The sequence below is a fragment of the Bombus bifarius genome, unplaced genomic scaffold (assembly GCF_011952205.1).
Source record: "Bombus bifarius isolate JDL3187 unplaced genomic scaffold, Bbif_JDL3187 scf7180000008025_frag, whole genome shotgun sequence".
Taxonomy (NCBI): domain Eukaryota; kingdom Metazoa; phylum Arthropoda; class Insecta; order Hymenoptera; family Apidae; genus Bombus; species Bombus bifarius.
Genome location: NW_022884398.1, coordinates 1,932 through 16,246, shown reverse-complemented (window position 1 = coordinate 16,246; position 14,315 = coordinate 1,932). Strand labels below are relative to the sequence as shown.

At 28.0% G+C, this 14,315-nt stretch overlaps 1 protein-coding gene across 2 annotated transcripts; it reads left to right on the top strand.

Moving 5' to 3' along the window:
* The first annotated feature begins 2,072 nt into the window (after positions 1-2,072).
* LOC117207224 (ubiquitin carboxyl-terminal hydrolase 16-like) lies at positions 2,073-13,502 on the top strand. Of its 2 annotated transcripts, none has more exons than XM_033447203.1 (5): positions 2,073-2,229; positions 2,303-2,493; positions 4,330-4,486; positions 4,678-4,845; positions 13,155-13,502. In XM_033447203.1, exons 1-5 carry the CDS (start codon positions 2,086-2,088, stop codon positions 13,485-13,487), a joined length of 993 nt encoding a protein of 330 aa, XP_033303094.1. In that variant the 5' UTR covers positions 2,073-2,085; the 3' UTR covers positions 13,488-13,502. The 2 variants fall into 2 exon arrangements, with proteins under 2 accessions (XP_033303094.1, XP_033303095.1); XM_033447204.1 differs by having other exon boundaries at positions 13,222-13,376.
* The last annotated feature ends 813 nt before the right edge of the window (positions 13,503-14,315 follow it).

Below are 14,315 nucleotides of genomic sequence, written 5' to 3'. Positions count from 1 at the left end.
GTCTACTTCTTTGTTTTTAGAAACTATGTTTCAATGTTAAAATAAATATAACACTGATACATAGTAGATCAAATAAATTTGGTATATCTTGTTCGAATTTTTATTCAAATTTATTTGAGTATTTTTGATAGTGATATATTGAAAATCAATATAATAAAAATAAAGAAGAATTTGTGACTTTTATTAACACCAGAGTAAGATATAAGTGATAACTGAACAAAAGTTAAATGAAGAAAACCTTTGCGTACATACATGAACTTAAATTAAATGAAAAGTTTACTTTTCTTTATGCTAGTTAATGATCCACATGTTCGATTTTGAATACGCCTCTCCCTTTCTTTTTTACATAGAAGTAACTGATTTTGCTATCGTTACAGGTTTACGATTATTATATTTTTTTATTAACATTTGTTTTGATTGTTCTTTGCTGCTGTATTACGATTTCTGATGTATTTGCCTAATTCATCCCACAAATGTCCAATTGGGCTCAAATCAGATGATTAAAGGATATAAATTTGATTAAATATATTACAGGACAATTCCTTTTTAACTTTCTTCATAATTTATATAAAGTTGCTATCTTGGTGGAAGATAGACGATCTATCAAGATTTAATTTTTGTGCTCTGCCATGCAGATAATGTTTCAAAATGTAAAAAAGATATTGCATTTAATAAGTTGATGATTATACTATTTCAACCTCACTCATATTACCAGCGTTGTGGTTTATGATTAAATAAAGATTTTTTTTCTATTTGATTATTTACTTATATTTAATAATTTGTCCATATGAACTTTTGTAAAATCTATTCATTTCGTTTTATTTAATTTATTAATAGAAGAGTTTCTTCACTTCTATATTCATTTATTATAATCTGCTTTTCAAATGATACTACAAATAATTTGAGATACAACTTTGTTACTATATTTAGTTTCAATCATATTAATTAATTTTAGTTTTTGATTCAATTTTGTAATCAGTTTTAAAATTGTTTGTCTATAGAGAGGTTTCAATTGATGTGTGCTGTTCACTATGTTTTCATTCTTTGAAAGGTTTAGTTTTATCTTAATATATATCTATATTGATATATATTTATATTAACGTATTAGCAACATCTTGAAGTATCTTCATTTCTGTTCTGTATTCCATTAGTAGTTCATGTAGAGGGATCGAAGTTTACATTTTTAGAATTAATTTTATACTTAGTTAATTTCAGATCTATTTCCTTTGTTTAGGAAAATGATATTGACTTAATATTGTTTAGTGTAGTAGCATTGTTACATTGTTCTTATATATTGTCTTATGTGCTCATAAGTATGTACGGAAAGCTTTTTGATCCCGATTCTACTCTTTCATATTAAAAATACATTTTTGACTCAAGTATTAATTAAAAGTTTTTTATGTCATTCATAAGTAAGCATACACCAGTGCAAATCATCTGAACAAGTGTTTATAACTCTTATTGGTTGTATGTCATATTTGATGTGATCTGGAAACTTTATTATATTAGTCATATCGCTAAGTGGAAGCCGACATAATAGGTGACTTGAGCACAAAATTTATCAAATAAAACTCTGATCTAGTGGTATGTACAAAGTATTGACATCTGATAAGGCCTAACTATCATTTTTAAATAATATAACTTCAAAATTTATAAACCACAAAAATATTTATTCGACCCACTTATATGGTAATACAAATTGTGCTTAAAATGAAATATTTTCATTAATCTCTTTTATAGGCTAAATTTTATTTATTTTATAAGTTTTATAGAGATAATTAGATATTTAGAAAGAGTCTATAAGCATTTGAAACATCTAATAGTATAGTCCCTATAATCCAACATCTACATACATAGATGAGGAACTATCATAGATAATAATGGAAAATACATAATTTGAAATAAATATATAAGATGTTTTCAAAAATTGAATTTGTAAAAAATAAGCAGTAACAGACAGGAGCTATGCAGGAACCTATTAATAAACTTAATAATCATATATAATAATGACATAATAAGTTAAATTCTTATGTGTAGTATATTTAGTTAATAGTTCTACAAAAATATTAATTAATATATACATTAATGTTCATAGATAATAAATGTCCACATATACCAAAGGCAGTAAATTTTAATAAAATTAAGAAATGTGTCAATAAAGTAGGAATTAGTATGGAATGTTCAATATGTAAAAAGTGCAAAAATGATTCATCAAAACTCAATGAAAAGGTATAAATTCAAAAACTTAAAACCTTTTTTCTTTTTAATATTATTTCTAAAGTGAATATATATAAAACTTCAGGAATGTGTAACAAATTCAGCTGTACTGATTTGTTTACAATGTGGATATCAAGGTTGTGGAAGAGAAGAATGTGGTCATGCTTTGGAACATTATAAGAAGCCACATAGTGATTGTCATGTTATGGTAGTTGAGAGTCTTTATTGGAGTGTTTGGTGTTTTCAATGTGAAACAAAGATTAATATTGGCTGTAGGTATGTATGAAAATAAATGTACAACTTTATATATGTACATAAAACAAAACGCACAAAAAATCCAAAAAATTGAATATACTATATATATTACTTCGTTTAACTGGAATAACTATACTGGAATATCTCACGAGGGATCGAAATCATCAGAAAGTCAATATAATATAAGACAAAAACATACAAGTATCAGAGTCAAGTTAATTTTTTTTAATGGAACTCTGTATTTTTTTATTCATAACATAGTGGAATATCATAAATTAGATCCGAAGGCGTTAGATCAACGCAAATCGTTAGCTGGCGCGATTGCATCGAATAACGACATCGAACATCGCTGATTAGATTATGCGCTATAGGTAAAGATCGCGCTCTTTATTTTCCCTTATGTATCTCATTGTTAGATTTATACCTCAGCACTATAAATAAAACATATAAAATAAAAATGTTAAAAACATGTGGTTTTTATTTCAGAATGTACTAAACGGAAGAAAATAATTTTTTATTAATCAAATATCATTAAATAATTGAATGTAATAATAATATACAGAGAAATTTCTAACGAAGGCAAGGAAAATGATTCTCTAACGATTACGAGATAAAAATGATAGAATATTTGACTCAATTCGTGAATCTGAGATAATCAAATATGGAAACTCTGGAACTATTAAAATTCTGAAAACTGTAGAACTATTAGTTAATATGAGCCCTGACTACTGATAATTGATTAAGAAAATCATTTTCTTTTTTCTAGTACATTTTTTTAAGAAGCGATCTTTTTTAATTCTTTTTAACTTATATATTTTATTTTTACTTTTTAGTCTTAAAAATTTCAGTTTTCTATCTTTTTGAAGAGTGAGTGAAGTTTCACTTACAAAATTTTACCCAGGCAGACAAAAAAGTAAACTAAATAAAAATCATTAACAGAGATCGAACTTCTTATTTCTTCTTATACATATTAGATTTATATTTTTAGCTTCTAGCAGTCAGTTGCTCTTAGTAAGCCAAAAGTCGAAAGAGCTCTTATGTTAAAGGCGGCTAAGAAACCGACGTTATAAATGGTTAAAGGAATGTTTAAACTTTCCATTCGACTTTCTGACTCACTGAAGGACTTTTGAACTGACTCCTAGTTATAAACTAAAGGTATAAATTTAAAGCGGATGAGAAGAAATAAGAAGTTCCATTTTTATTTATAGTATATATAACCTGATGAGGGTTACTCAATGCAGTTACGTCAGCTATGGAGTTGAGTTGATCTGACGTCTTTGGATTTAATTTTTGACATTTCACTGCATAGATAGATATCAGGCAGTTGTATTCAACAAACGTTACTATATTGCAGTAAACAAATACAGAGTTTCATTTAAAAAAATTACCTTGACTTTGATATATCCCCATTACTATATTTACAGAAAAATTATCTATACCACCTAATGTTCTACCAAATTACTAAACAACATTTACAATAATATTTTTTTGACCTATATGTATTAATATATATATATAACCTTTATATAACATATATATACTAATTAAGAAATTAAATATGTATTCTAATAGTTTCTAGTATTCAATTAGAATCATAAAGTTTAGAGAAATGCTTTGAAAGAAAAGAAATTATATTACAAGTAGTTTTTAAATATTTCCTGACCATATAACCATAATAAACTTAATAATGAAATTAGATTATGAAATAAATTTAAAGAAATTTTGTTTGCAACGTCTATGGTATAGGTAATTAAGTAATAAAAACATTTGTTATAATTTCAAAATTGCGCTGTAATATACCTTTTTCAACTTTTTAGATTTAAACCTACAGGCTAAGTAATAATTTTTAATTTTTAGAAAAAAGCTTCAAGAAACAGTGGAGTTTATAAAAAGATCTAGTACAGTAAAAAATTCATTACAAACTAAGACATCAATAACACAATATCAAAATGAAACTGTAGATATAAGTAAAGTAGATAAAGAAAAAGGTTTATACAATTTGCCTAAAGTAGGGGTATGTATTTTGGTAATTTCGGTTATTATTTTAATGAATTTCAATAAATTAAAACAGTCATTTGCAATGTAATTTGTTGACAAACATAAAAAAATTATGTAAGAATAATATTTAGATATGTACTTGATAAAAGTAGATGCAACTCATAATATGTGTATGTGATTAAAATATCCAATTCTATATTATTTTAGGGTTTAATGAATTTGGGAAACACCTGCTTTTTTAATGCAGTTCTGCAATGTTTAGCACAAACACCTTTCTTAGTCAAAGTTCTTGATGATTTGCGTCTTCCTGGACAAAAATTCATTTTACCAGGAGGCAAACATAAGTTTGCCAATAACTCAGAAGAAGTTGATCTAGTAAGTTGTTTTTAAATGTATACCATCAATATACACTAAATAACACGTAACGAGACATAAAAATGGAAATTGAATTAAATGTTTTTTAATGAATTTTTTAATCAAAGTTAACATATAAACGTGATTGTATCATATACAATATTTCTTTTTTAATTTTTTTGAAAAATAGAATTACTCTAAACAAGTCATGTACAAAATAAGTTAAATTCCATTCTTTTAATGTGTTGAAATAAATCTGAGCTATATCGAATAATATTTGTAGAAATAATATTTGCATACACTTTATGTATTTAAATTAATAGTATCTAATACCTTTGCAGTAAATGCATCTTTCTTTAATTTATAATTAGTTGCTACCAGCATAAAAAATTAGTTTCCTGAGCAATAATCATTTGCAATTCTATGTTTATTCTATATTATCCTATATAGTTATTTATATTATTCCATATAATTATTGTATTTATATTAACATTATATAGGATGTCCCATTTAAATCGATCCTTATGAATATCTCCGAAACTATTCATGATTAGACTGCGGATTTCCATGCATTTGTAGGAAATTTGAAAGTTTAAAATTGCATACAACGCGTATAATATGAAGAAATGTATAAAATACCCAAAGTATAGTGTTTGTTATGTTTGGTACGTAAAACAATCTTCTATTGAAATTTCTCCACCCAATTCTCTATTTTTTGAATTATATTCTGAAAAATATGAATTTGCATAAAAATTCGCACTCTATTCATGATAGTGGAAAATACTTCGAACAAAAGTTAAACTGTTTCGAGGAGAGTACTATTTGATATTAATGATTTTTTGTAGATAGAAATGTATAGAACATATGGAGGACAATCTTATTTTTTTAGTGGAACCATATATATTTTTTTTAAATGCATTATTTCTATCTTGGTATTTTATACACAAAAGTATTATTAGCACTAATTTGTCGTTCTTTCTTGTATCAATTAAAAGTTTAATTTTTTCTTCTTCTTCTAATAACAAAAATCGTCTTACAGTCGCGTAGTCAAATACGCACATGTCCATATAAACTTATAAACCAATGCGATAAATTGTTGTTAGTGCGTGCATAGCCTCAGTTTAGTAGATATTTTAATTCTGATCTTTTAAAACTTGTCGTGCGAAGGACGGAGAAAACAAATCTGAAAACAGTGAAACCTCATAGAATATATAGTTACTGATTTCATTCCTTTCTGTTTCTGTAAGATTTTGTTGTCTTTTTTTATTCAATCGTATAGCTATTTGTTTGCGTAAAATAGTTTATTTCTTTTTGCCTAACTCTTGACTCATCTTCTTCGTCTTTATTTTTCACTTGCTTAATTTCCAGAACTAGATGCAGTTTATTTCATAATGTTTACTGTTCTCTACATTTATTTTTTAGTTTTTAAATAATAAAAAATAAGTAAATAAAATAATATATAATTTTCCACAAGGATATATTGTCATTAATCTGTTCCTGAAGGACGAACAAATATTAAATTGGATAAATGTAGAATTAACTTTTTGTATTATAAAAATTAACAAAAAAGAGAATAATTAGTTCTCAGTGTCGAATCGAATTAATAAATAGTCTTAATTGTTAAACTTATCTCGTATGATCTTTTTGCTGCTGCACTTGGTATTCAGTGTTAGCTTAAATTCATTTGTTACTTTAGTTATTTCAATCTAACTGCATTTTGTGACAATAAATTCAAGTGTTTTGTTTATCTCTCCTCTCGTCTTTCGTCCGTGTTCATTTCGCATTGTTCTCTTTTATTCTTACTCCTTCTTGAAGTATTGTTCTTTGGATCACCAACGTTGGCAACGATACGTTCTTAACAGTCTTCTTTTGTACGAATATTGGAACTCTTGAGAAGATGCTAGCAACAGCCGAATGAGAAACAAGTGTCTATTTGAAGTATACTATTTAGATTATTAAGATATTAAAAAAATTATAAAACCAATATATGTATAGCTAAGGCCAAGAAAATATATTAAAAAATGTGTATTTGCTTAAGGCAAACAGTACGGGTCTAGAGTAATCTAGACCTAGACTTTAATCTAATCTAGACTTTAGTAATGAATACTGGATTTTTGGATGAATATCGTAACATTTTCTTGCCGAAAGTATGTGACGAATGTAGAGGTTTCGCTGAACGAAAGTTAAAATATTTACTAAACTAATGGTTTCTCGACATAAATAAGTTAATAACTCTTTGCAGAAAATAGCTAAGGTGAAACAATTAATGTATTAAAAAATACATGGTTTCATTAATGAGTTTCATTAAAGTTGAAAGTTATGAAGATGACCTTCATATGTCCTCTATGTGTCCAGCTACAAAAACCTGATGTCATCACATTATGTTCCCCTCAAAACCACTTACTTCTTGTTTGAAATATTTTTCAGTATCATGATGAGTTTCGGAAATATTCGCAGGGATCGATTTAAATCCTGATTAATCTACATACTCTGTATACTAAGTAACAAAATTAAAGGATCAATAAATTTTGAAAAGAGATCTTTAATTTTAAGCTGTTATCAATTATACAAAAATAGCTGCGGAGTAAATGGTCTAAGTTTCATTTCATCTACTTGCATCGCGTTAGCAAGAGAAATCCGGTGACTCGAAAATTCAGAAAAATTTGAAAGTTTATAGAAATTACGCTAATAATGAAACCATTCTTAGTTCCAGCAAGCAAACATTTAATAAAGATGAAACCATTCTTCAAAACAAATACAAGTTTTTGTGTAGTTTTGAATATTTACAAAACTGCACGTGATATAAAAAGCAGCTAAATTAAAAGTTTTATAATCTTTTGATACTTAATTTTTTATAGTTATAGGCTAGATTTTAGTTGCACATTGCACAGTTAACAAATCGACTGATCAACCAATACGACACGAAACAGACACATTTTAACACTAGATTTACGGGACGCGTCATTTCGACGCATTTCGAATTTCGTGAGGTAAATTACACGAGACGTTTATATTTTTCTTCTATCATTTATACTGACTCTTATCCATTTAACGAGACAAATATATATCGAAAATCATTTTCTTCAAGGTTTTCTAGTTTTTAAGTTTTCTATGTGGTATACCTATCTCTACGGATGCGCGTCATTTTGACCCAATCGAAATGTTCGTAAAACCTAGTGTTAAATGGGAGCCTTCTACATGGCATTCGTGCGATAATAGCTGTCATATTTATCACTGGAATTGTATGAAATTTCATCTTTATCGCATCACATGGATACTACCATTGACTTGAGAGGGTCGCACAGTTTCAGCTTTGTAGCGGCAAATCCAATACTAATGCAACAGTGAAAATTCTTTATTTTTAATGTTCTGTTCATAAAAGTTTCATTAACATATTGGTGTGGTTTTCCTGATTAAAATGAGACCAAACACGATATTGTTATAAAATTGGGTAATGTAATTTACTATAAAATTTTATAACAATATGAAGTTTGATCTCACTTTAATTAGAAAAATCTCAATTCAATGTATTAATGAAATTTTTATTAAGAAAAAATATAAAATAAAAATGTTGCCTCTGGATTAGTGTTGTTTCACCGATACGAAGGTGAAAGTGGCCTTTTGGAGGGCCCTAACTCTAGTTAATATTTGATACGATCGCCAGGCAGCACTTCCATTACTGCGCAAGTAATGATTTTAATGAAATATGTTTTAAATGAAAGTTGGATGGTTTAGAGGGGGGACATAATTTGACGCGATTAGCTTTTATAGAAGGATGTGTGGGGGATATATAAACCAATTTTTTTTAAAAATGAAACTATGAACATAAAAAGTCGGCACCCTGAAAGTTTAACAGCTGTGCTGAATAATATATTGTCCATTGAATAATATATATATAATTTTTTAATCTTTTGATTAGTTTTTATTATTTTGTGTAGCTTTTTTAAATTAAATTACGTATATATAGTTTCTATATATATGTAATATAGTATATATAGTTATATATAGTTACTAAGTATCTAAATCTTGTCGAATTAATTGTTAATTTTTGTTGTAAAATGTTATTTCATTGAATATTCATAAACTTCAAACAATTCTACAAAATATAGATAAATTGGAATTTGGATTTTCGGTATTATAGTAAAACTTTTCTTATTGTCAGTTTTATATGTATAAATGAAGTCCTTCAGTATGTATGGTTACAAAAATTGTAAAAATTCGAGTAGATCGTAATCTCCTGTGATCTTACGTAATTATAATACGCTATGTTTCTTTCGTTTTCCTTCGAGTAATCAAAATTAATATCCGGCATATAGCAGCTCTATGAGTGAGAAACAAGCGACCGGCAGTACAGACGGTTTCAGACTACCATTTACGATTTCTATTCAGGAATGTTTGGAAAAGTTGTTTTCACTTTTAAAAATTCTCTTCACTAGCATAAACGTTGGAAAGGGCTGTCTTTTTATAGAATTGAATGTCATTGATCATGTTGTCTTTTTTAAATATAAGAAATTTGTAAGATTAAAGAAAAACACAATTTTCGTACTAATAAAAGAGGCCATTTTTTAACGAACCATTTTCTGACGATCATTAGGATCAAAGGGAACATTATTTACATTCGGATGTTATGGTGTACGAGATATTAATTTTTATCACATACTTATACAGAGTGTCCACGGTAACTCCGGACAGTTCTTTACATATTTTCTAATGTATTGCAGCTACAAAAAGTTTTTCATATGAAGATTATATGGCATAAGACAGATACATTTTTTAATGAAGGCGAATATTTTTTACGTAGTTATTTTTCGAGCGAAGATGATCAAGTTCGTTTTTCTACGTGGAACATATTTTTCAGATTATTTGATTGTGTTTCTTAAAAAGAATTCACTAACTCTCCATATATACGACTAACTTTAATTAGTTCTTGAGATATTGAGTTTACAAATTTACTGATTTTTGCGGAAAGAACTTCACAGAAGTAGGAAGCACGGACTGGTGATATTTGCGCGGTGACATGTGCTAAGCATTGCTTCTTGAAACAGATACGAATAAACAAATACGTATATACAGTAATATAATTCATATTATATTATTATATAATATAAATTATTATTAATATTAATATTATTATATAATATAAATTATATTACTGTATATACATATTTGTTTATTAATACAGTAAGTAATATAATTTTCCTGCCTATTTTTTAATCTCTTAATGAGGCATCATAAGCTAGAAATCTGAAGAGTTAATTTTTGACGTGATTCAATTGGTATTGGATACCGTGCTTGGGATCTAGTTGCTTCTACTGTGTGTAGCGTCGGTTAGGATTGAGATTCCGAAAATCAACCGGTGGGGCGCTGTTCTTAATCATTTTTAAGAAATGTTAGGAAGAGCGATGACTCTATGATACGGCCAAACGTCGCGTATTTTCAGTTCGGTTAAATCTTCATTCAGCAATTTAACATTTAAAATAATAATAATATTGTCCTTTGACACTATTTGACGTAGAATGCTTCAAAGAATGAATGTATGTAAAAAATATATGTAATTTCATCTAGAAAAACGAAGTTGACCTTTATGCGTTCTTTACACATCCTCCTATAAAAACGCTGATCACGTTAAGTTATGCCCTACCCTATATACGATTGGTTCGCACGTATCTCATTATCGTAAACAATACGATAACAATGTCGTGTTTGGTTTCACTTCAATCATTCATTAACAAAAAATAAAAAATAAAAAAGTTTCATTATTGCAATAGTGTTCTCTGACTGATACGAAAATGAAGCGGACCCCACTGTGGGGTGGGCACGCTGTACGACCCTCTCAAATGTTTATTTCCGCATGACACGGCGCTGGTGAACCTTTTCTATTTCGCGACGTGCTGCTGACTTACACACATGCATATGTATATATATATATATATGGACACCGTCGCATAGTTATGTGATTTTAACTGTTCGGTTGGTTGGTTTGTCGGCTGTATAATGCGTAGCTAGAACCTAGAACCTTTTTCCACTTGCGGCTAGTCGCGCGCGATGCCAAATACAGGTCAGCTTAATTTTTTTTAGTGAAACCATACATTTTTTAACATATTAATCAATTCATTAAATCATTCGTCATAAAAAGCTAGTAACCTAGTTATGTCGAGAAACTGTTAGTACTAAACAAAAAATTTTTTTGGAAAAACTAAAGGATATAAATAAGATAATTAACTTTGGAGTTTCTGTCGAATGTTAACAACCAAACATATGTGTAGTATCACGGTAGAAAATCTCTCATCATTATAATATTAATTATTTATGTTAAAGGTATTATAAATTATAATATTATATATTATTATAATATGATATTATATGTTATTATTATATAATAATGCATAGCAATATAAGGTAATACTATTATATATTAAAACGCCTTGAAAAGACGTAAAATAACATTCAGTCACATGTAGTTGTTCTGGATGTGGGTATGACATATATGTATTTCATATACTTTGTAGTCGCGTACAATTGATCTTGACTTCGCACAATTTCGCGTCCGCGACATCGCATCCTTAGGCGTGGCAGCGCGTATAGGAATTGTACCATATTCAACAATGGATTTTGTATGACTGAGAGTCGCGCGCGACTAATCACAAGTGGAAAAGGGGATTATAGTTTTGACATTTTCTATGCTCTATACTGTGTAAAGAATTTTTGAGAAAAGCTTTTCTTCCTTAATTTTTTGTAGTTTTAATTTTTGATGACACTCAAATAGATAGTTTATTATATGTATATACTTGTATTATATACTATTATAAGTATATGCTATATGACAGAGACACTGAAATTTCGACTATGAATTCATTAAGACTGCTAATTTGCAAGCGTTATAAGTGTAGTTATGGTTATACTTTTATGATAGTAGAATAAAATATATGTACATATTTCGCACGGTTGTGCTTACTGTGGTGGTTACGTAAGTTACAATAATGATACTCTTTTTAAAACAGAAATATCTTTCGCATAACGCACAATGTATAATTGCGATTTTACTATACACTCCATGTACGTAGCGGAATAGTTCTTGCTTCTTTAAAAGAATGAAAGTCTATCGGATTATCAAAATTCATATAAATAGATGAGTACACAGTAGTACATATGTTTATACAAAACTATCTAGGAGACGAAAATATACACACAAGTAGAATTTTATTATATTATTACACGCATGAAGATTTCTATCATACTTGTGCAGTGTGACAGTTTCAGAAAAACTTCGTACTTTCGTTGGTACCACCTGAGCTATTTTTTTTGCAGAGCTCCAAATTTTTCTAAATTTTTGAACTATCAAACTTCCGTTATAAGTTTATTTCCTTCAAACATGCTTGTTAACATAAATCTGATTAAAGCCTCCTCTTTACAATGTCTTCCTGGAAGTAGTTGGTATATTATTTTTTGTCACCATTTTTTTATCGGAGTAATTTAAGTCATGAAAAAAATTTATCAATGATTGCACTATCAATTATACACACGTTTTGAGAAAAAATCTAATCTCGAAAATCTATTTTTCCGCATCGCTTTTGTAAGTAAAAATTTTAGGAATTGTAGGTGTCAGGCCACCGTTAGTAGTGTTTATAAATATGTACATATGATCGTAACAAAAATTAATGTAAATTAGTATACACAGTACAGTCAAATGTTTGTATGTATTCTCGATGAATCTTCAACATCTATTTATTCCAAAATGAAGCTTATGAAAAAATGTCACTAAATTTTCAACTTATTTTTTTATGTAAATTCATTCCCTTTAATATTACACCAACAATTGAGATGATCTGAGAAATTTTTAAAGACATAATTATATCTTAGATTAGACAATGTATGCATGTAAATTATAGAATAATTATTAAAAATATAAGAGCTCCAGATAAACAGATTTGAAAACAGATTTAATTGTAGTCATAAGATTATAAGTATAATTATAAGAAAAGCACATAATGTTTTTGCAAGTACTGAAACATTCCTTTCTTTAATGAATAAGTGTTTCGTCATTTGTTATATTTCTATAAAGTACTAATATCGCAGATTATGTTCCATTTAAAATTAAGTAAGATTTTCTCGATATGTTTTTTATATCGTTAAGAGCAAGCAGCTTATTCAAATGGTTCTATGTATAATTTTGTAATAATTGTCAATTGGATTAAGTCCTTTTTATATTACAAGATGTGCATTATAATATTTATACATTTAGTGATATTATATGCTTATAGTAATATTATGCCATAAATAACTTGCCATTACATAAATTATTTAAATATTATTAACAAAATATTTTTTAGCCACCAATAGAGGGTATTTTAGAAGGTTGGGGCAGTTTTACCTCAATTTTATGCAAAACACTTACAGAAATGCAAAATACTGATGAACGTCAATCTTATCGTCCATCAGAGTTGTTAAACTCGTTTAAAAAGAAAACAACGCAATGTATGGATGGAGGGCAACATGATTCGCATGAACTTCTCAGACATCTTCTAGAAATAGTACGAAATGAAGATCTCAGGGTGAGTATATATTTATTTTATTTCATTTTATATATAGTAATGTTTTCAGCAGTGAATTATGTTAAGAACGGAATAAGAGAAAAAGAATTAAAAGTATTAAAATTGTGTTAAAAAATATTATTACATGAAAAAATAATATTGTTACGAATTCTTTATTCATTCTTAAATATTATTACAGTAATGCAATGAAATAGATTCTTCATTAAGATTTTCAATTTTCTTGTAAATACTGTGCTATTTTTTGTATAGCACACCCTAAGAGGTATTTTTGCAATGTTGTAGAAGTCAATATTTGATAGTTATAATACACAAGAATAACATGGTATCTTATTTATGATATTATCATATTTTTCGGAATCATCATGTGACATTGTTAAACAACCAACGAAATTATTTAAAATTATAATTAAGATAACTAGATAGTTAATTTGCAACTCTCGTCACTACGGATCGAACGCTATCTCTTACGTGGGCCACACTCTCTTGACAACGCTAGTGTCACGTAGAAGACATAAAGTCACGAAAATAATAGATCGCCCGTGATCTCCTCGTGTCGCAGTTCGAACATTTCACAATGATCAAAGACACGGGATACCCACGTTTACAATTTAAGTGTTAAGAGTATTAGAGTAAGTATAAGATATAATTCATTTCATTTATTTTATTTTCATCTCATTCGTTTCATTTTATTTCAATGTCCTCTTGATTAACACATCCAATACGAGAGACGAATGAACATACGCGCCATTGGGATTTCTTCTTTTCTTACGGATAACGCGTGGACGAATGAACATATGTTACAGAAAAATCGATTTTCGCCATCAGGAACCCCTTTGATTTTGTGCGACGCATTGCATGTGTTAATTTAAAATCAGTAAAGGTATTTCGTTGATAACTTGTTAATTAAAAATAGATTGAAATAATACTGGTAGTATTGAT